Raw genomic sequence first — 24243 nt, forward strand, 5'->3', positions numbered from 1 at the left:
GGAATTTCACTCGCTGTTAATTGCATGGGAGTGCCAGTCTTTCATGAATTTCTATTGTCATGTCAATTTCTTGCGATTACTCGGAACATGAAGCTGTAACCACAGACCGTCTAGGTGCTGTAACTAAATCCTGGTATAAGCACCGGTTAGGCAGTCTTGAACTATGCATGTGAAGCCACCTGAGAGGTATATTCAATCCTATCGATTTTTCATTGTTTGGTAACTATTTGCTGCAAATGCAACAAAAAACAATATAAAAATATTACCCACACATCATTCTACAGGTTACTTGTGTTATATAGACTTTATCCTTGTCTTCCATATTAACTGAGTATACTGCAACGCTGTTTAATAACATTTACATTATATATATATATACTTTTTAACGTTATTACCAACAATGCTGAATATGTGATTAAAAAAGTCGCTCACTGATCAGCACTATCTCGATCGCTCCCTCAGTTCTATTTCTGTGTAATTATATGTCACGATCTAGACTTATATTTTGAAACCCGTTTTTCACCCCGGGGAATTAAAATAGTTCCATTTTAATGTCAATGATTGTAATTGTGAAAACGTAATCAAAGTTATGTTAGAAGATTTGTACTGAATTAACTACTATTATTTATAAAACTAAAAATACACAGCAAAAGCAATATGGGAATGATTAATGATAATTAAAGGCTATTAAAATAAATTGCCTTGGATTCATATAATTTTTACGAAATGTACAAAAATAAATGTTAATTATAAATAACTCATATTATGTATTCAAACAGCACAATCATTAAGTTAAACAAAATAGCTGTTAAAATGTTATTTTGCAACGGAATGAATAAAAATAACATATCAAACCTTTGATCTGTAGACAAAAGTCGTATAGAGACATTTACAAGTCCCCGAACACAAAACACAAAACGATTGACAAAACGATCCACATGAGCAAAACATACCCAAGGATCGGGTATAGCAGATGAATTTGGAAATATATACCACATAGATCGAAGAGAGTGAAATATTGTTGTAAATAAAAATTCTAATTTCAGCAGTCAAATAAATACATTCGAGCAAAAAATTTCGATTGTTGAACGTGATAATAATGAAATGTATTTGTTTTAATTAATTCCAGGATTTATTGCCTTTCATAGAAATCTTGCATAATCAGAGATCGGCTTTGTTGCCAATACGTTCTAAAACCCGCGTGGCCAAAGCCATTCCGTGTTCGCTGTTCCCTGTTTCGTCGGGTGTAATCATGTTAAAAAATATGAATTCTTGAAAATAACTAACTGCGTTGAGCAATAACAATATATCAAAGTAATGTGTCAACATGTTCATATCTATATGTATAAATTATCAGGGCCAATTGCACAATAATGTAAAATAACCGGGAAAAAACAAAACCATTACTAGCAAAAGATGATCGGTGGAAACCCCAATGCTGTTTATCATGGAGCGTCTCTCGCCTATTTTTGGTCTGTGTCTTAAAACTAACACATGAGTAGTATGGGGCCGGTCGCTGACGCAATGTGAATATTTTACGTGTTTATTTCGTGTCGTGGAAGCACCCTACAATGTATTATGTGTATTTGTGTGTGTGTGTGTACATAAAAGAATATATTTTAGACGGGAATCATACAATTGTTACGTTCTCGGAACATATATCTGCGTTTCTGCGACCTTAAAAATTGTTGTCCATATGCTATTATAATTATAATTTTGCATTTCCAATCATGATTTTTGAATAGGTTTCGAATACCAATGGGAGATATTCTCCTTGGCTGATGTCCATATAATACAAAGGACTTTTAATCGTGGTTGGATTGAATCCTTCTTTGGCTAAATCGGACTTCTTGTACTTGTAACTTCCGGTAATTGCTAGCGATGGTTCGATTCTGAGGAACAATGGACACGCGTACTTCGGCAGATAAGTAGTAAGGTACTTATAAAACCCTTTGCAGTCCAGCTCGGAGTCGGGCTTAAGCACAATAGCTGCCATACCAGCTCTTCCGTCGTGTCCTGTTGAAAATGATTTAAAGAGTAAATGTAATAATAACAGTAGTCTTTATGCATCTATTTTGATAAATATGACAGGATAATTTATTAAGAAACATGAAATTACCTTTCTTTGCTGTTATGGCTTTATATATATAAATTCAATTTTGAAAGACAATACTCAACGAAATTAACAACGTATAAAACCCCAAATATATGCACAAGTGTTAATAGCATAATGTATACAAAGAATTGCGGTAAGACATTGACATATCAAATAGTAGATAATTAACAATCATATAAATTAATGCATTACAAGGCATGGCCAAATCTATTAAAGAATGGTAGATGTAATCCGAGGCATACAACCATGTGATAATCTCAATTGCTTTATAAAAGAGTTAGCACGCCTTGTTCCACGTGTAGCACACGTTACACAACACCAGGCCCGTAGTTTGGAGGGGGGTTCGGGGGGTTCGGGACGAACCCCTTAAATTTTGGAAGTGAATAGATTTATGATCTTAGATTAGAACATAATAAACCAAACAGTATTAATTAAAATAATTATCATTGTTTAAATCACTTGACTCCGTGAGGTAACTATCAGAGTAATGTAATGAGTAATGCATAGTAATGAGCATTTAGATGGCAACGAGCTTTAAATGTCAATCGTGAAGTTATGCCGTCTTAGCTCAACAGCAGCCAACCCAAACAGGTTGTTATAAATAGGCAAGCTTTTATTCGGTTTTTCCGCGATGGTGTAATGAAGATCGCGTTCAAGCACCTGGTGTTAAATATTAAACCAACATTGAAACAATAATGTAATGGTAGTCACTCTCTGAATGATGTGATGGTCCTGAATAGGGCAGTTTGTCTTGTGCTAATGTTCGCTCAGTTAGTAAAGTGTGGGGGTCGAACGGGATTGACACGACAACACGACACTGTACTTTCCTAGTTTGGTTCTGTCATTAGTTTTGTATTCTTCAAGTTAATGATGGCATATATACTGTTTTGTTATAAGTGTATCAGCCAAATGTAGTTAATTTATTGTATTAGTACGTGTAGCCTCTGTTATTGGACAATATTGTACAGCTACGGGTTGAACATATCATTAAATAAATGTCAAAGATTTATCATCACGAGTTGTATAGGTCGAAGAGCTTCTTGCAGCCAACAATTTACCCTACAGTTTTGCTTCAGCACTGAAACTATGCGATGAATCATAAATTGCAAACATATTTTGTACACGTTTTTTTTTGATGTCTCAGAAAATTGTTAATGGGTTCATAAAAGGAGTTGTAGTCATTGAAGTCTATTGACACCGCTGCTAAACTGCCACTGTATGCATATTATTTTACCATCCTCTAAAAACAGATTTACAGTGAACCAAATATATTTACATACTGTAAGAAAACTTTGTGGTATGCCATTGGTTAGTGCATTTAATTTGTTTAATGCAATCATTGTGCCAATTATTTCTTATGGTAGCGATATGGGGGTACGTAAATTCGGAAATCGAGAGGGTACAAATAACATTTTGCAGATATCTATCAGGTACTTAGCATTAATAGTTGTACAAACAATGTAGCGATGTTAGACGAATGTGAAAGGCTGCCATTGTGCTGTTGTTAATTCAAGCGTTGTATCTCATATTGGTTAAAATTACTGAAACCCCAAAACATGTTATATCATGCTTAAACGATTAGACAAGACCGGCAGACTTGCTTGGGAAACCCACATAAAAATCTCCTGTTTAAATATGGTTTCGGCATTGTCTGGTTTAAAAAATAAGTTGGAGATACTGCAAATTTCTTAGAGATATTTACTCAAAGAATAAAAAAAATAGTGGCATGCCTCAACTTCACAATCATCCAAACTGTGTACTTTTGGAAAAATCAAAGTAGTATTATAACCTGGCAAGCAATTATAGACTAAAATATATACTGACGAATTTTCGCTGTTTTGGCCATAAACATAATGTAGAATTAGGCAGACACACAAAAATACAGTTAGATCAATAATTTTTTTAGTTTTTGCAGTGATACGTTCGAATTTAGCATGGTAGAAAATGAAAATTTTATATGTCCATTTTATAATGATCTAAGGGCTGATCTTTTGTCAATAACCCTATGCAATTATGCAAATACTGACATTCTGGGCTTACTTCGTCGCTACACAAACTGCCACACCATATATCAAATAGCTCTATATCTTTTAAAAGTTTTCAAGCGACGAGATGAATATGAATTCAGCTTAACTTAGTACCATATGTTTACATGGATGTTGTATTGTGTTTAAAACGTGCTATGCACTTTTCTACCCATTACATTTTGTACGATAGGCTGAGGCCCTGTACAGAAATAAAATTACATAATACAAAATTGACTAATACTAAAATGAATAATTGTAGAAAGATTTCGACATGAAATCGTGTCACTTTTATGTGCGCTAACATCTGCGAAGAGCGAAAAAACTCGTAAGTAGCCTTCTACCTTAAAATACTTAGACAATAATGCTAAGATAAGTACAGTCTTGTCTTTTTTGTGTACAACATTTTGCCGTAGTGGATCAATGGTGTGGATGTGTTTGTCTGTATGTGGGGAATGGCTCAGGACCCCTTCTCTAAAATGGTAAAATAGTTCAAAGATGTTATGTGAAATATCTTACCAATGTAACACAAAGTAAACCAATTGAATTTAGAACCGATAATATAAAAATGTCTGTAACAGAGCTCAAAAACACTTTTTGAATATTATAAAATTCACACATTTTACATCAAATATATAATTGTTGTTTTCGAACCCCCTATTCAAAAGTGCTGGCTACGGGCCTGAACACTGTGAATCACTATCATATGATGTCTGTATGAAACCTAAGATCTACATCAGACAGTGACATTGATGTCATCTGGGATAAACTGTGTTATGATATTTAACCATAAGCCCTTCCACTTGTAAAAGAGTCTGTTGCTTGTTAAATGTTTGTCTGTTCTCCGAAACAGTTTTCACAAAAAGATGCATAATAAGTATTACAGGCTGTGACCAAAGCGAATTAGCTTTGAAATTTCACAATAATCGCTATATTACTCCTATCAAAATAAGTTACAAAATATTTTAAACGTACACAAATGTACTCAAGCTTATTCATAAAGGTATGCAATAAATAGAATCACAACTGAGAAAATAAAACGGATGAATGATTTCGACATATACCTTCAACTTTTACACCATATACCAACACTTCGCTTATTCCAGGAAATACAGCAATCCGTTCCATAACCTCTGTAGTGGCAACGTTTTCCCCTTTCCACCTGTAATAACGAGTGGCAAATATAATGTACCATCAGGCTAATATGTTGTACAATAATGCTAATTTACCGTACCATCAGGCTAATATTTTGTACGCTAATGCTAATTTATCGTACCATCAGGCTAATATTTTGTACACTAATGCTAATTTACCGTACCATCAGGCTGATATGTTGTACAATAATGCTAATTTACCGTACTATCAGGCTAATATTTTGTACAATAATGCTAATTTATTGTACCATCAGGCTAATATTTTGTACAATAATGCTAATTTACCGTACCATCAGGCTAATATTTTGTACAATAATGTTAATTTACCGTAGCATCAGGCTAATATGTTATACAATAATGCTAATTTACCGTACCATCAGGCTAATATGTTGTACAATAATGTTAATTTACCGTACCATCAGGCTAATATGTTGTACAATAAGGCTAATATCACGTACCACCAGGTTAATATATTGTACAATAATGCTAATTTACCGTACCACCAAGCTTATATATTGTACAATAATGCTACTATCATGTACCATCAGGCTAATATGTTGTACAATAATGCTAATTTACCGTACCATCAGGCTAATATGTTGTACAATAAGGCTAATATCACGTACCACCAGGTTAACATGTTGTACAATAACGCTAATATCACGTATCATCAAGCTAATATAGTGTACAATAAGGCTAATATCACGTACCACCAGGTTAACATTTTGTACAATAACGCTAATATCACGTATCATCAAGCTAATATATTGTACAATAAGGCTAATATCACGTACCACCGGGTTAACATTTTGTACAATAACGCTAATATCACGTACCATCAGGCTAATATATTGTACAATAATGCTAATTTACCGTACCACCAACTTATATATTGTACAATAATGCTAATTTACCGTACCACCAAGCTTATATATTGTACAATAATGCTAATTTCACGTACTATCAGGCTAATATATTGTACAAGAAGGCTAATATCCCGTACCACTAGGCTAACATTTTGTACAATAATGCTAATATCACGTACCAACAGGCAACCATGTTGTACCAGCAGGCATATTATGTATGAACAATAGGCAATAGCAGGTGTGATGTCATGAGGCTAATTAGATGTGTATCCGTAGGCGAATATTATCTGCCAGTAGGCTAATACGAAGTACCAACAGGCTAAACATGATGTACCAGCACGATTATATGATGCTCCATCAGGCTAATGTGATGTATCATCAGGCTAATATAATGTACCATAAGCTAATATCATGTACCATCTGGTTAATATGATCTACCGACATATGATGCAACAGCAGAATAATTTGATATGCAAAGAGGACAAAATGACGTACCAGCAGACTATTTATTCGTAATGTACTGTGCTCTAGCAAGATAAAATCAATGAAAGCTTAGAATGAACTCCCGTGTGCCAAAGGTATTGGAGGCATGAAAAACGAATAAGGAATACTGTATTCATTACTATATTAGAAGCACATCTTCATTACACATAAATCATTGTGTATATTGCTTGCAAACTCATTGAAATATGTATTATTTTGACCATATACTTGTCTTTTTTACAGTAAGTATATGTGCTTCCAATGGAGCAAATGGTTAGGGTGGTTCCAGGTAAATATAGATTAAAAATTATAAATATTTAATGAAATTATGACCATATATGATATTTTTGTGATATATCTTGTCAGATCACATAATTATAGCACCGGTTGCATGTCCCTATCTGCAACAGTAAACATAAGAAACACACATGAAACTAATAACAGGTAATTAATATGTATAGATTTCAACCCAGAAGTAATCAGGTCTGTGGATTATTTGAAAGCTATGTACCTAGTTTTATTTAAATTTTATCAGTGGTACTCAAGATCGATTTCTGTGGAGCACCTATAAATTGGTGGTTAGTAAATTAGTAATCACAAAATTTAACCCTAAACTGAACATATGGCTTTTCATTTGATCTGATGTAAATTAGGTCATTCATATAAACGGATTACAACCAATAACGAATCAGGGTTGCGCATTATCCATCTATGTACCATGTTTCATTAAAATCTTTTGAATAGTACTTGAGAAACAAGTGAAAAAAACTATGTAAACTAGGTCATTAAAATGTACAGGATTGCAACCAAATCTAATCAGTACTGCGCATTACCCCAGAACATCTATGTACCAAGTTTCTTTGAAATCTGTTTAATAGTATACATGTATGAGAAAAAATGAAAAACTTTAAAATTGTCTATTGATATGCTAATTAGGTAATTAATATGCATGGGATTCCAACCAAAACTAATCAATACTGTGTATTATCCCTGCACATCTATATGCCATGTTTCATTGCAATCTGTTTAATATTACACGAGAAACAAATGAAAATGCTTAAAATTGGCTAATTAATATGCAAATTCGACAAGTGATATGCACGGAATTCATCAGGTCTGTAGGAGTATCATCCCTGAACACCTATGTACCAAGTTTCATTAAAATCTGATAATTTGTTCTTGAGATATCAGTGGAACAGACACACACACACAGACGCACATACAGACAGACGCACTAACCGCAAAGACTCCAATTGTGTTCTTCGCACACGGGAGACAATGAAGATGTACAATCAAGCTAATTTGATATGCAAAGCAGGATGGTAAGAAGTAAAATTAGGCTAATATGATGTAGTATATCACTAGTATGGTGTACCATACAGCAATTATGGTGTAACCCCAAAGTCATATGATGATGAACCGGGCTAATGCGACTGTGTAGGTTGTGGACTGCCACGTATCAGACGCGTATATCGCACCTGAACGTGTCTCCTAAACGATCCACGAAATACATGTGATAGTTGCGATCCAGTCGTAGTAAGTCGCCAGTGTTGAAGTATCGATCCCCAGCATGGAACACGTCACGTAAAATTCGTTTTTGTGTACGGATCGGATCGTTCTGATATCCCGCGTATTCGCCAATGATGGGCATTACTAGTAAACCAGGCTGACCTGTGGACACCCAAAAGAAAAAGTTTCGTTATTTTTATGTTTTATTTAAATTTAAATTACAGGGCGGTAGTCGTCGCGCCACGCATGCGCGAGATATATGGGTCTCATATAAACAAAGATGGCGATACAGCAATGATATGATTTTAAGAGCGACAGTCGTCACATGTGCGACATTTGTGTTGATAAACATTGATTTTCCCATAATCCATTGCGCCCTTCTAATGGAAATCAGTATGAAGTATGATGTTTGACCTGGGCGCGACTAATTTCCGCCGGTGAATGAATGAATGAATGAATGAATAAATAAATAAATAAATAAATAAATAAATAAATAAATAAATAAATAAATAAATAAATAAATAAATAAATAAATAAATAAATAAATAAATAAATAAATAAATTGTACCATGTTTGACAGGCATACATCTTCCATTTGAACCGCGTATAGCATCACCAGTTTCTGTGTCACATTGAATAAATTCTAAACCAAACCGTTTCTGTGAAATCCAATAGAATGACATTTAAACATCAACAGATGACACATGTTCACATGTGACAAGTATCCGAATTCAGTGATTGAAATAATTTTGTTAATAATACGCAAGCGATTAAATAACATTGTAAGAAACCTTCAATAATGGCGAGAAACGCCCAACCGCACCAGCTGTGTTGTCGCTATTGACAAAAGAGAATACTCCTTCGGTTATTCCATAAAATTCAATGATATTCGGTATCCTGAATCTATTTTGGAATTTCGTTGCGATGTCTCTGGTAAGCCCGTTTCCATACGCGATTCTTAGTTTGTGTTTCCGCTCGGATGGATTCTGGGAATTAGAGTTATATGTATGTCGTTGAGAGACTTTTATTAAAGAATTGCAGAAGAAAGCAAGAGTAAGTTTGGAAATGTAAAGTATTGTTTGTTATATGGTTAATGCCATTGCGTCAAATTTAAAGGGCGGTGGTCGTCGCGCCGCGTCCTGTTTCATATGGACTCATAGGGACGTATAAAACGCTTGTAAAATACATCGTTTGTTTACATGAAATTCAAACACGCGCTGCGCGACGACCACCGCCCTTTAATTTGATTTAATCTCAAGCGTATAATACATACTTTAGGAGTGTTGAGTAAATATCTACATATTTCACCCACGTGGATGAACGCTGTAGCCCCATATTCTACTACATCTTGCCAAAAACGACTGACAGAGAATTTTGGAACAAGGACCATGGTTGCACCTAAAACACAGGAATACATAGTCCTTCAGTACTAATATATCACTGCAGGTTATCCTTGGGGGCGGACATCCGGGCATTTTCACCGCCTGGCAACCCTCACGGGAAAACAAAGGCCAAAAACTTACAGAAAACGGTACTTTGGGGTGGTTTTTTAGACTCCCCTGAACAGTGTAACAAGACTAGCCCTACGTGTGTAACATATATACATTTGGTTGTTCAGGTTTACTTCAAAGTTGAGTTTTTGTTGTTTTCTCGAATTTTCACCGGCTCGACCGGCGTCTGTGACGTAGCTTTGCCCCCGAGGATTAGAAAACGTACGCCTCGCGCGTACAAGACATGGCCGCGCGCTTTTTGAAAACGTTCGAATGTAGGACGCTTTCACCCCCACTTTTCATAATAATAGACGTCATACCCCGTCTATATTATAGTTTTGCTAAATATTTCTCCTTTATGGCGGAAACTAAGGAAACGAAAAATGTGCACGCGAGCCGCGGCGAGCGTTCCTTTTGGATATTTGCCAAAACGAAAAATGGCCGGTAGTGGCGCTGTTCAATACTTTTTTCGCCGCTAATAGACCATTTTCCGTTCACTGCGAGAATCACGCGTTATGCGTGAAATCGAACGTAAAAACAGGACAAACAAAGGTCATAGCGTCGTAGTCGCGTCAAACATCGCGTGGGATTCGACAAACGCGAAAGTATTTCGGGCACATTTCCATGCTTAATAATGTGCTGTCCACATTTGATGATAGGCAATTTCGATTAAGTAAGGGTATTCGGAAGCAATATTCCTCTGTCGAAGATCGGCCGGTCAATGTAAGCTGCGAAATAAAGAAATTCTAGTTCAAAATCAAATCGTTCGATTTTTGCGGCAGACGTTCGACGCGCGTCTTTCATGCATCTCGCGAGATCTCGCAATTGTACGGAAAATCACCAATTCATAACTTACAGCTCGAAGGATACAATGCGTTTCAAATCGAATGTGGAATTAAATTACATAATCGAATGAATTGTGTACATATATTACATATATAAGGTACATTTAGACATAGTTATTCAAAGTAAATGTATTTTATTGTCATTACTCAAATAAATCGTCAACATTTAAACATTTTCGTTAATCCCGGCTTATCTTACACTTTTGCCTACCTTTTTAACGCACGAATAAGATTGCGCGTAAATAAGCAATAACCAATATTTGTCCAAATTTGTAAGAATCGTTCAAACAATCCCACTGTGATTCATTCACGTGAAGCAATCCTGGACATTTCCCCCTGCAAAATAATTATCGAGCGTGCCATTTGTTTGTGAGCGTTATTGAGCCTTGAATCGCAAACCACACGATTGATTTATTTCTTCTCAGCCGTACCACTGCACTGCACGGGGTATAGTTGAATGGAGGACTTTACACTGGCTATTTTTACGTGGGTTCAAACAGGGATGTTCGCCTAAATAATAGGCCTGACTTTCCTTGTTATGAAGCAATAATAAATAGCGCATCGTCATTTATTCCCTGGGTGTGAACCGTGACCATGGAATATATTCTTAGCGATAAAAAATTGAAAATGGTAGAACATTGGGTATTCCACGTGACCAAAGGTTATGTTCGTTTGGTTGTAGGGTCACAAAGGACGAATACCATTTTACTATGGTTTGTCCAAAATATGAAGCACTTAGACAACAATTCTTACCAAAATATTATTTTTCACCACCAACCAAGATGAAATTCATTGCATTGCTACAGAGTACTAACTCGTATATTTTATTAAGTTTGGGTAAATATTTGTTTACGAGTTTTCATTCCAGCGAAACTGAAATGGAAGTATATGCATCTTGTAATTTTAAAGCGATCGTGTGCAATTTTAGTTTTGAAATGTAACAGTACTTTAGGCCGGTGGCCATATAGTGCGGAATAAATAATAATAATAATTTTTTAAATATATTTTCAAGATGCATGTTCAAATTAACAAAAGATGACGTACCGACAGATATGATGTTACAAAGGCCATGTATAAATCCAGTACCGTGATACAGAGGCAGGCAAATATACACTCTGTCTTTGTGCTGTATCTGTTGGTGATATATATTCGTAATATGTTTGGACATGAATCGATGATGTACCATCCTTGGTGCTTTCATCTTACCTGGTAGAGATATATACAAAAGAACCATTGTTATCGTCCACATCTACATTTCCTGTTAGTCAGTCGACGTATGTATATATTGTACAAAACAACATACCGTTATCAATAATATTTTAAATAATATTCACTGCACAACATTAACTATGTCTTATGCCTAAATGCTCTAATGCCACGTTCGGATGTGGGCAGACTTATTCTATTCAAATAACCATCTTGGGTAAGCCTGGTACTTCTATTAAGTGCCATACGAATATATCATGGGAATAACCCTATCAGGCAAAGTGGAACAAGGTTTAGGGCAATGATTGCATTTGAGTAGTAATAAACCACATTAAATCATATTATTGTCACACGCAACGTAATATTACCGTAATTGGTATAGTACAGGTGTGATGGTTCAAATACCAAAATGGCAACAGTAACAAAAAGACTTCCCTGGCGGCGATGATAAAATACGAACACGGAGCCAACAGATGTAGTTTCAACTGGTACTGGTATTATTATACTCTACAAACATCAAGTACAATAACGCGGTAAAACTCCACTACTCCAATAACTAGATACTTAAACTCCAATACAATTCAACGAGATCTCCGATCTGATCTCAGTGCTGAACAACTCCCCTATATATACCCATACTGTCTATAAATAGACCATTACATCAGCATACATAATGAGTCTGGAATTTACTACAAATTTCTAGAATGTTCCATTACCTTCTATTGCCTTCTACAGTGTCCTATTACCTATTCAACCAGCTTCTAAAAATTCCACCCAGACACAGTACGGTTCTAGAACATTCTCAGTTACACGGAAGTGGTAAACAAGTCGTATGCGACATGCCTCCCCTCTCAAGAATATTATAACATATAATACTACTATACTGTTCAAAAGTTCCTCAGTCCATCAATCTACTCAGGTAGTCCATTACCACATTGTCCCGTCCAGGAATAACCTCAACACGAGAATTATATCCTTGCAGAGTCATCGCCCATCTCATCACTCGGTCATTTGCAAACTTGGCTTTATCCAGGTAAGATAATGGTTTATGATCCGTCTGCAAAATGAACTCCACACCGGCTAAATATAGGCGAAATATATTCACGCCCCATACAATGGCTAAACATTCCCTTTCTACAGTTGAATATTTCTTTTCTGCATCGGATAACTTCTTACTTGCATACGCAACTGGATGAAGCTTCTCACCATGATTCTGCATAAGTACTGCTCCAATTCCTACCTGAGACGCGTCCGTCCGCAACACAAATGGTTTCTGTGGGTCTGGCAACTTCAAAATTGGTTTGCCCAATAAGTATTCCCGCAAAGTGTTATATGCTTTCTTCTGGGCCTCTCCCCATACAACTTTGTTGGGTTGTCCTTTCCTTAGTAGATCACTCAGGGGTGCTGCAATAGTTGCGAATAAGGGGATGTGGTCTCTGTAGTAATTGACCAGCCTAAAGAATGATCAGACACCTTTCTTGGTCGCTGGTCTTTGCGCTTCTCGAATTTTTTCCATGTTGTCGTGACTCGGACTCACCCAATTGTGTCCAATTTCATGACCAGGAATTCTACTGATGTTGCACCCAGAACACACTTGGATGGTCTAGCTGTTATGTCCGCTGCCCTCAGTCTTCGTAACAACTCAGATAATACTTGAACATGCTCATCCCAGCAGCTTGAATAAACTATCAGGTCATCTATATAGCTTCCAACCCCCTCGATACCTGACAATAATTTCCTGATTCCCCGCACCAGAGTAGCTCCCGAATTCTTCATTCCAAATGGCATCCTTAAAAATTCATAAGCTCCATCGGGAGTAACAAATGCTGTCTTTGGTATATCTTCTTCAGCTACTGGTACCTGCCAATAACCCTTACCTAATTCAATTTTTGACAGAAACTTACTATTATGTAGCCTCCGAAATATGTCCCCTCTTGTTACCATTGACTCAGGGTCGGTTACAGTGACCTTATTTAATTTCCTATAATCTATACATATGCAATTCGATCCATCCTTCTTCTATACAATCACCACCGGTGATGCATAGGGTGATGTGGACTTCCTGATTACTCCCATTTTTAACATATCTTCAATATCTTGCCTAAGGTTCTCTCTTGTTGCATATGGTAGTGAGTATGGCTTAGATCGTATTGGTGTATCATTTGTCAGGTCAATCTTATGACTGATTATCTTGGTCTTTCCTGGCAAGTCAGTAAACACCTTATCATAAGTATTGACTAAACCCACCAGTTCTTTTCTCTGGTGTTCTGTCAGGTCTGTACCAATTTGAACATCTTTACCTGACTCCTTGGGTTTACAAGTTCCTAACTCTAGAAGATCATCTTCGTCTACAGCATTCTCTTAATCTGACCCGCTGTAGCTGAGCGCACAGCATTCATCAGGTCTATGGCCGTATTTGGTGAGTAACTTGCCTCACTTCCATCTGGTTGAGGTGACGTCTCCCGCTCAACATACAACTTTAATATATTTACATGATACGTCTTCACTTTGTCACCTACCCTCACTCGATAATCGTTTTCACCTATTACCTGCTCCACCACATAAGGACCCCCCACTGCATCAACAGCTTGTTGTTGTCAGTTGGCAGCAAAATTAACACCTTATCTCCTTCCTTAAGCACTTGTTTCTTTGTTTTATGATCATAGTAACACTTGTATCGGTTCTGTGCCTTTTGTAATTCCTCTCGAGCAATCTCTAAAGTCTGTTCTAACCGATCTCTCAACTCAAACACATACTGGTAACTATTAACTATCTCAGGAGTATCGCTCTCTTCGGTCCATAACTCTTTAAGGATCTTCATTGGGCCTCTAACCGTTCGACCATATAACAGCTCAAATGGGGAAAAACCAGTTGACTCCTGTGGTACCTCTCTATACGCAAAGAGTAAAGCACTAATATACCGATGCCATTGCCTTGGTTGTTCATGGCACAACCGCTTTAACATCTTCTTCAAAGTACCATTAAACTTTTCCACCAGTCCATTACAGATGGGGTGATAGGGCGTAGACGTCAGTCTCTTAATGCTGAGCAATCTTGATACTTCTTGCATGCATTCTGACACAAACTGAATCCCCATGTCACTTAGTACTTCTTCTGGAATCCCCAATCGGCTATAAAAGTCAATCAACGCCTCGGCTACAGTCTCTGTATCAATATTTTTAAGTGGAACGGCCTCTGGATACTGTGTAGCATAGTTCACAATAGTTAAGATGTATCGATGACCCCCGTCACTGGCTGGTGTAATTGGTCCAACCAAATCTATAGCCACACGCTTGAATGGCATATCAATTAAAGGCATCTTACCTAATGGGGCCTTCACAACTGATCCCTTTGAAACAGTCTTCTGGTACACTTCACACGACCTACAAAAACTGGTAACATCTTGATGTAGCCCAGGCCAATAAAAGCTAGTCACAATCCGGTCTTCTGTCTTCTTTATCTCCATGTGTCCACCAAATATTGAATCATGGGCAATCTCCATAACACGAGTCCTCAACAGTTTCGGCACAACCACTTGACGTACCGTCTTGCCTCCTGAAACTGAACGATCCCGATACACACGATATAACAAGCCTCCATATACCTGGAACTCGGTTGTATGGTGCCCTCTCACTTCTGGTTCTCTCTTATTATAATATTTCTTCAATGATGTGTCTGCTTGCTGCACCTCGATTAATTTGTCTTTTGTTACATGTGCTCCAGTCTTTACATCACACACTTTGAGCGGCTCCACCTTACCAGATTTCTTCGCTTGCGCTCTGGTTGTTACTGCTCCACTCACATTTCACACTGGATCTGGGTCATCTGGTGGTCTTGCTCCGGGCACATTCCCAACAATTAAATCATAGATTGGGTCCTGCACACATAATGCTTCAACCGTGCCTCTCAAATATGGCGTATCAATTTCCACCATGGCGACTGGAACCCTTCTTACAGTACGATCAACCATCAACATATGACCCATCTTTTTTGTATACTGGTCATCTGGTACCAAGCTCTTCTTGACTATAATGCTATTACACCCAGTGTCTCTCAACATGGTCACAACAGTGTCACCAACCTTCCCTTGACCCACAGGCAAAGTCCTGTCCTCCACAACGCCACTCCGTTCCATACATGCACCATTCACAACCTTTAACTGCTCCCCCGATGCTTACAACAAATGGTCCTTCTCAACCATTTTAGGCACATCACCGTTAATTTGAACAGCACAGCTAGCACTGATATTAGACTCCTCTTTAACCACTGCAGCTGCACCAGTAGTAGTGCTGGGTTTGACACTCTTTCTTTTTTGACCCCTGTGTTGTCTACTACGACAGAACTTAGCCACATGTCCTATAGCACCACACTGAAGGCACTGTCCACCTTTGTCATGATTGACATCAGTAACGCGGCATGGACATTGTACTGCTCGATGACCAACACCCTGACATACATAACACTGGATACTACTACCCTGTCCCACATCAATATTTCTAATGGCCATCTTATTATCGTTACGCCTCACCTGGTCCTTTGTGGATAACTGTCGACCATGTGCCACTAGGTACTGCTTTGCTATTACTGACAACTCATCTAAATCTTTGGGTGCTCTTTCTTTAAGATAAACTGCAAGATCTTTTGTACCGGCACCAATAAACTGCTCCTTCACCATTAAGTCGGTAACACCATCATATGTCGCTGCAGTGCCTGACAACTCAACCCATTTAGCAAAATAATTCTTAAGCTGCACAATTAACTGGTCAGGACTCTCGGAACTTTCAGGTTTAATTTCACGGAATCGCTTCCTGTACCCATCCTCTGTGAAATCGTATCTTGTCAACAGCGCCACCTTCACACGATCATAGTCAACTGCATCAGTGTCAGACATCCTGGAATATACTTCCAGTGCTCTACCAGTCAACAGCGCACTCAATTTTGTGGCCCATCCATCTCTATGCCAACTCGCATTCGTTGCAAACCTTTCAAACCGCAATAAATAACTATCAAGTTCGTCCTTACCATCAACAAATGCAGGCAACTTTGGTGACTGTGCATCACTGACCACATTTCGTTGACCGCCAAAATCAGCCTGTTGAAACCCCGGCAATGCTGCTTGCAGCTCTAATTTCCTCAACTCAAATTCTCTTTTCTTTTCTTCCGCTTCCAATCGTAACTTTTCCCTTCTTTCCCCAATCTCCATTTTCCTTACCTCTGCTTCCCTTTCCTTTTCTCGCTGTTCTGCTTCCATTCGCAATTTTTCTCTTTTGCCTGCTTCCGCTTCCAGCCGTAACTTTTCCTTTCTTTCCTCAATCTCCCTTTCTTTTTCTCGCTGTTTTGCTTCCGCTTCCAGACGTAACTTTTCCTTTCTTTCCTCAATCTCCATTTTCCTCACCTCTACTTCTATTTCCATTTTTGCCTTTCTCTCTTCCCTCGCTGCTTGTCTGTCAGCCCGCTGAGAACTCAATTGCTCCAAAATAAATTTCCTTTTGTCTTCTCCAGTCATTCCCAGTTCACCCGCCCATTCCATCAACTCTTGTTTCGACATATCTTTCATCTCGCTGGCCATATTGTCTTCTATATGTCTTCACTGCTCCCGGACGAGCCCCCAGATGTCACACGCAACGTAATATTACCGTAATTGGTATAGTACAGATGTGATGGTTCAAATACCAAAATGGCAACAGTAACAAAAAGACTTCCCTGGCGGCGATGATAAAATACGAACACGGAGCCAACAGATGAGGTTTCAACTGGTACTGGTATTATTATACTCTGCAAACATCAAGTACAATAACGCGGTAAAACTCCACTACTCCAATAACTAGATACTTAAACTCCAATACAATTCAACGAGATCTCCGATCTGATCTCAGTGCTGAACAACTCCCCTATATATACCCATACTGTCTATAAATAGACCATTACATCAGCATACATAATGAGTCTGGAATTTACTACAAATTTCTAGAATGTTCCATTACCTTCTATTGCCTTCTACAGTGTCCTATTACCTATTCAACCAGCTTCTAAAAATTCCACCCAGACACAGTACGGTTCTAGAACATTCTCAGTCACACGGAAGTGGTAAACAAGTCGTTTGCGACAATTATGTACATATTAACCTGGTATTCATAATTGTTACTGTGGTATAAAAATATTTTTAGCATCCAATCTACGTCATAAATATCTGACTATGTATGTAAGTAACATTGTGGCATATGTTTTTTTACCCAGATTGCGAAAATTCATTCGGCCCAGGTATATTGTCGGATACGACAATTTTACTTTTTTTTGTTCGTATTTTGTCGGTGACACCGGAATATTCATATCATGTCGACATATATAACTGATTACTGTGGCTTGGGCACGGCTATATAATCTGACATATATTAAACTGGAAAAAAGAAACGAATACTTTTCTTGTAATGTCCATTGCAATATCATGTGCGTCATCTCACCTCCACTTGTGCCAGAGGTGTACATGTACATAAAAACATCGTCTGAACCACTTCGAGTTTCTCGTGATATAGCGACTTCTTCGGACAGTTTAATATCTCTTCCGACAGGGAGGGCAATGTTAAAAAGAGTGTTTGAATGTGCATCCTTGCAAATATTCCATACATCAATACCACTAGATCCCAAATGTTCACCAATTTCAGCAAGGGCTGTATGGAGTTGGTCACTGAAAACTTTATAAAAACCATATGTAAGGCGAGATTGAATCAGTACTGTACAATATATGTTACTAGTAGTTAGTAAAAAAATTATTTATAAACATTATATAAATGAAAGTTTTTTTTTCTGAAAAGAACCTTTGTAAGGGTTCCCCAAAATACTTCAATTGCAACATGTATTCGATGTCCAATGGTACAATAATATGAAGATGGGACTACATAACATAAAAACGGGACTGCATAACACAAAGATGGGATTAAATAACATAAAAACGGGACTGCATAACATAAAGATGGGACTACATAACATAAAAACGGGACTGCATAACACAAAGATGGGATTAAATAACATAAAACGGGTATTTATAACATAAATATGGGACTACATAACATAAAAACGGGACTGCATAACATAAAGATGGGACTACATAACTACATAACACAAAAACGGGACTGCATAACACAAAGATGGGATTAAATAACATAAAAACGGGTATTTATAACATAAATATGGGACTACATAACATAAAAACGGGACTGCATAACATAAAGATGGGACTACATAACATAAATACTGTATTGCATAACGATATGGACGAACTGCATAACATACAGACAAAACTTCGTAACATAATAACGGGGCCAATAACAACACATAACAGTTACGGGGTTCTATATACATCGCTTTGCGATCCGCCGGGCAGAGCTTACCTTCGCCAACAAGAACCAATCTGGCACCAACAAGAGTCAAGCAATGTAGCAGGCTATCCCTACGTACGTGATAGTTAACAAGAGCGCACTTTATTCCCAGTCTGGCCAGTCCAATTACAGCCCACACGTACGCCGGTTCATTGTACATAAATATGGCCACCGTATCACCGCTTTGCAAACCACGTTGTTGTGCAAAGTTCGCAAACCTGTTCGACAATCTATCAATGTCATCATACGTATAGCTCGTGTCAGCAAACTCAATGAACTGTTTTTCCGCATATTTGTTCAAATTGTTGTCCAAAATATCTACGTACGTCATACCGGAAGCTAGTTGCTTATTTAGGATCCTTTTTCGTGTTATATCAAATCGGATGGTTCTGATGTCGTGTAACCAATACGGATACGTCAGATGAGAGGCGGTGGCTACGCCAACTGCGAGGGCCGCCACGCCTCCTAATACCCCACCGCGATCCATCGGTGCCGCCTGATGAAGAGTTGGTGCCGTCAACTGTTATTTCAGTCACAACTGCAGCATCACCGAGAGATCACGTCAAGGTCAAAGTATGAAATTAAGTATGACTTGCCTAATGCACAGTAGTGCCTACTGCAATGAAACTATATTGTATCTACTAAACTGACTAAATGTTCTTATCAGTCTGGTCAAAGGTTAATCGCTGACGAGGTCATGACAACTTTTTAGGTCCCTAGAGTTAGGGCTTCAGATGGGAGTGCGCCCCCGTACAACAACTTGCCTATGAATTACGCCCTCTGGGGACACACTCAAGATATTTACGACCCTGATTTTCCCAGACTGATTCTCGCCTTCGCAGGTTCCCGGCATCTCATGCGAAAAGCAAGTAGGACACAGGTAACTAGTAATCGCCATATTGTTCCACTGGGCTGGGATTTTACATAATAATGTAATAAATAATGAATATTGTCCATATTATCAATCTTGGTATCTGTTATTAACTCTAACACGCCTGCCCGTCTTACTTGTTGTGTTTTTCATGAAATGTGAAGAAGATGTGAGAGGTACATCTTTGATTATCAGGTATATTCATTTCCATGTTAGTGACGTCATATTCAAATTGTTGCTCAAACTCGTGCTTATTGTCACCTGATATCGTAAGTTCGTCTTGTACAATAGATTGCACAAAAAATATCACCGGGGAGGGGGTTCTCTGAATAAAAGATGGTACGCAAGCCGAAGTTTAAAAAAACGCGTAAAAGGGGTGTTATTTGGCTATTTGACGCGTATACGCGTGCACTGTCAAATATTTTAAAATATATATAAGTAAGGGGTCCACTTTCAGTTGTCTTGGAGATACAACGCGTCTACAAAAAAGGGATATTTCGCGGGCTGCTACCACAAATTTCCCCCACAATTAACAAACAATACACTATTACACAAACAATAGTGGCTTACTGATGATTAACCAATCAGTGAAAGTAATGTGAACTTGATGGCACCACACTGTGCATGTTGATTATTGATCAAGCATTGTGTTCTATGAATCATAATTAACCAATCAGTGAAAGTAATGTAAACTTGATGGCACCACCGTGTGCGTGATCAGTGAAAGTAATGTACATCACAAGTCATGATACATGTGAATATCGCTTTGTTTTATGTTGTTGACAGTTTCTGAGGCATGCCTTGACCAATTTCATTCAAACTTAGTCTTTATACCTATTTCATGCACATTTGTAGTGAAAAGCAAATACTATCCCAATATTTAAACATAATCTGACTATGCTTTTCATGTTTTGACAAAGTAACTAAAAACATGACGGGGACTATGTCAATGACAATGACTTGTTCTCAGTGCAATTAATGTACATCGCCTACACGCATTTCAATGTGCAAAAATGTTCTCTTTTGTCGAATAACAAATTAAACAATCCTCAGAAATATAAGTCTTTATATGATTTATGCGTTTAAATGCAGAACAAGAACAAACAAATGATCTATCTCGCTATTAGTCACTCAAGTATTCCATTCATTTACACACGGTTACAATTTGATGGACTATTTAAACTACTATTTAAAAACGTCCATGTCTTAGCTCACTGTCTTGTTTGGTTTATGCTGAGCGTTTTTGCTTTCAAATGTGTTTTGCTGCATGTTACATTTCATTTATTTTATCTGCTTTTTTGTGGTCACCTTTGTCAAATCCAATATTCTAATATATTACCTTTTTACCTACTTTTCACATAAGGGTGAGATTATTATAGTACTATGCACTATGATCAGTCTATATTGTTCTGAAAAGGAGAGTGACAACATATGTACATTTTTGTTGATACTTTCTTGTTGTCAAGGAGGGCAATTAGCTGCCCTTTAAACACGTCCGTTAACATTGCTAGACATTGGCAATACACTTCAAACCCAGTAAAATTAGAGTTGTAGTCAATTTGTTTATTCAAAATTGATGACATTATCCTTTAAATATATGTCTATATGAATAAGACACTTACTCAGAAAGAATACAACTTATTAAGTTATATTGAATTCCATAACACTGCCATGGAGTTCAAATGAATAGCCGAGGAAGAAAATTGGTAATCGAAAGTTGCGTTTTAAATAATTTTTAATTTAAAACAAGCAGCCTTTCGGCTGAGATAGCTCCGCTGTTAGCGATGCACATTTCAATTAAAGAACAAAAGATATCATTAGAAAATAAACAATATGCATAGTATCAACGCAATGGGACTTGCTGTTTTCAACAAGAATTCAAAAATATCATTTTTCACCATAAATGATTGTGGTTTTTAACAAGAAGAAAATATAACTTTTTACCAAAAATGACAAAAATATTCACCAAAATTAGAGAATTAAAGATGTCATTACAAAATGAACAAATCTGAGAGAGGTCCACATGTAGTACCTATATATGTAATATCAAAGCAATTGGACTTGCGGTTTTTAACAAGAAGTCAAAAATATTACTTTTTACCAAAAATGACAAAAATATTCACCAAAATTAGAAAATTGACGATATCATTACAAAATGAACAAATTTGAGAGTGGTTCACATGTAGTACCTATATATGTAATATCAAAGCAATTGGACTTGCGGTTTTTAACAAAAAGTCAAAAATATCACTTTTTACCAAAAATGACAAAAACATTCACCAAAATTAGAGAATTAGAGATATCATTACAAAATGAACAAATCTGAAAGAGGTCCACATGTAGTACCTATATATGTAATATCAAAGCAATTGGACTTGCGGTTTTTAACAAGAAGTCGAAAATATCACTTTTTACCAAAAATGACAAAAATATTCACCAAAATTAGAGAATTGAAGATATGATCATGAAATGAATAAATCTGAGAGAGGTATACCCAAGGTACATATACACCAAGTATCAAAGCATTCAGGTTTGTAGTTTTCAAGAAGAAGTCGAAAAAGTAAAACATTGACACGGACGACGGACGACGGACGACGACGACGGACAATCACTCATATGATAAACTCCGCTCGACAAAGTCGACAGCGGAGCTAAAAACTGTACCAATATCAATGAAAATAACGAATGAGATACCGTAGGTATCATTTACATCATATTAGGTCATTTTTGTTACAAATATCGCCACCAAACGGCCAACACAATCCGCGAGCCTCCTTCATTTTATGATATACTATATAGGCTTAGTCCTGAGCACAAGATATAATACAAGAGAACTGGTGATGGTTGTGAACCATAACTGCCTCAGCACAAAGGCTGTTGTGTAATACCAGGAAACGAAATGTATTGTAGTGTTACCTCTGTGTAATTTACAATATATCTGCATTAACCTCCACTATTAAGGACAATATGGGAGTAGAAGCAAGGCTACGCAAATTTTGCGAAATAGTAGTTAATTAGAATTACCAGATATTGTGGGATATAAAGAAGTGGCCTATTAACCCATGACATACTTGCACATATCCGAACATGTCTTATTGTGTGGGACAAAGCTGTCATGTACACATTCATAATAACTGGAAATGGTTTCATAACAGAAAAAAGTGTTATTGCTGTAAATAAATATAACAATAAAAACTGAAATTTAGAAAAACTATGAACAAAAAATAATGAAAGTCTGTGATTTTCTGTACAGTTTCCAGGAAATTATTAACCGAACCATAATATTTATAAAAAGCACAGTGCTGAGATTCACTTCGAGTATATCAGAAATATAATCTTACAATTGCATATGAGTCGTCAAAACGTACAGTTTGGTGACATAATTCAAATGTTGTATAGTTCAATATGCATACAACCACCCATATACTAGAACATTTAGACAATAAATCCCTCTTTCACACTGTGCAAATACAAACAAGACATTAAACTTTCCTGACAGTAACATGTAAGCGTTGTATAAACCCGAATGAAAAGTCTTGAGTCACGGCGAATACTTCTATCGAGTAGCCCATTTAAAAAATCTCTTCAACTATCCAAGGCCAATCACTAATGTGCGGGATCATTAATTAAATAATATTAATTTTATTAACACTTGCACATTCCCCGGAGGAATTGGCAATGGCTACAAATGTTTAAGAAAGAATAAACGGTTAAAAAATTAAATAAATAAAATAAAATAAAAACATACAAAAAACTAAGCTAATACATTACTGTAACAGAGAAAGAAAATATTAAAACTAAATTATTATACAATAAAAAGATAGAAAAATGCAAAACTTAACTGAAAAAGAAAATTGTCACTGGGGTTGCTGTCTTATTTCAAAACACTTCTTTAGATACCTTGCTACAGGGAGTGTTAGATCACTGTTGTTTAGCAAGACTATGAATTGTGTCTTTGGTGACAAATTTTGGTTTTTGCCATTTCAAATAAGACATTTCTATCGGGGGTATAACTTTTGCATGACATCATTAGGTGATATTCATCTTCTACTTGAGTCTGATCACAAAGGTTGCATAATCTATTAGCAAGGGGTATTCCGTTGTGTCTGTCAGTCTCAGTTTTCAAGTTATGGTCACTAAGGCGGAATTATTTAAATTTTGGTGCATCTCAATATTTTGCAAGGTAGGTTTCAAAAGCAAAATGTTTTTTTTTTAATTCTCTGTATGTTCTTAATTTATTTATATTTCATTTTGTTTTGATTGATTGTCGCTTTGTAATTCACTTTTCCAAGTTGATATAAAT

The 24243-nt window shown here is 36.9% G+C and overlaps 1 protein-coding gene across 1 annotated transcript; it reads right to left on the minus strand.

Annotated features, from left to right (window-relative positions):
- Positions 1-1708: 1708 nt before the first annotated feature.
- LOC102804037 (long-chain fatty acid transport protein 2-like) lies at positions 1709-19556 on the minus strand. Its single transcript, XM_085507334.1, has 9 exons — positions 19082-19556; positions 18155-18361; positions 11532-11693; positions 9426-9550; positions 8944-9138; positions 8721-8811; positions 8122-8314; positions 5205-5302; positions 1709-2016 (listed from the first exon to the last, which is right to left on the minus strand). Exons 1-9 carry the CDS (start codon positions 19554-19556, stop codon positions 1709-1711), a joined length of 1854 nt encoding a protein of 617 aa, XP_085363460.1.
- Positions 19557-24243: the final 4687 nt, after the last annotated feature.

This window comes from Saccoglossus kowalevskii, chromosome 13 (assembly GCF_978046115.1).
Source record: "Saccoglossus kowalevskii chromosome 13, keSacKowa6.1, whole genome shotgun sequence".
NCBI classification, from domain to species: Eukaryota; Metazoa; Hemichordata; class Enteropneusta; family Harrimaniidae; genus Saccoglossus; species Saccoglossus kowalevskii.

Bases quoted from the DNA above. Each gene is read 5' to 3' on its own strand.
- LOC102804037 (XM_085507334.1), bottom strand. From the start codon at position 19,556: ATGGATCGCGGTGGGGTATTAGGAGGCGTGGCGGCCCTCGCAGTTGGC. The intron at 18,362-19,081 runs GTAAGCTCTGCC...AACTCCATACAG, and splicing joins ATTGGTTCTTGTTGGCGAAG to CCCTTGCTGAAATTGGTGAA. The intron at 11,694-18,154 runs GTGAGATGACGC...TATCTCTACCAG, and splicing joins CACCTCTGGCACAAGTGGAG to GTAAGATGAAAGCACCAAGG.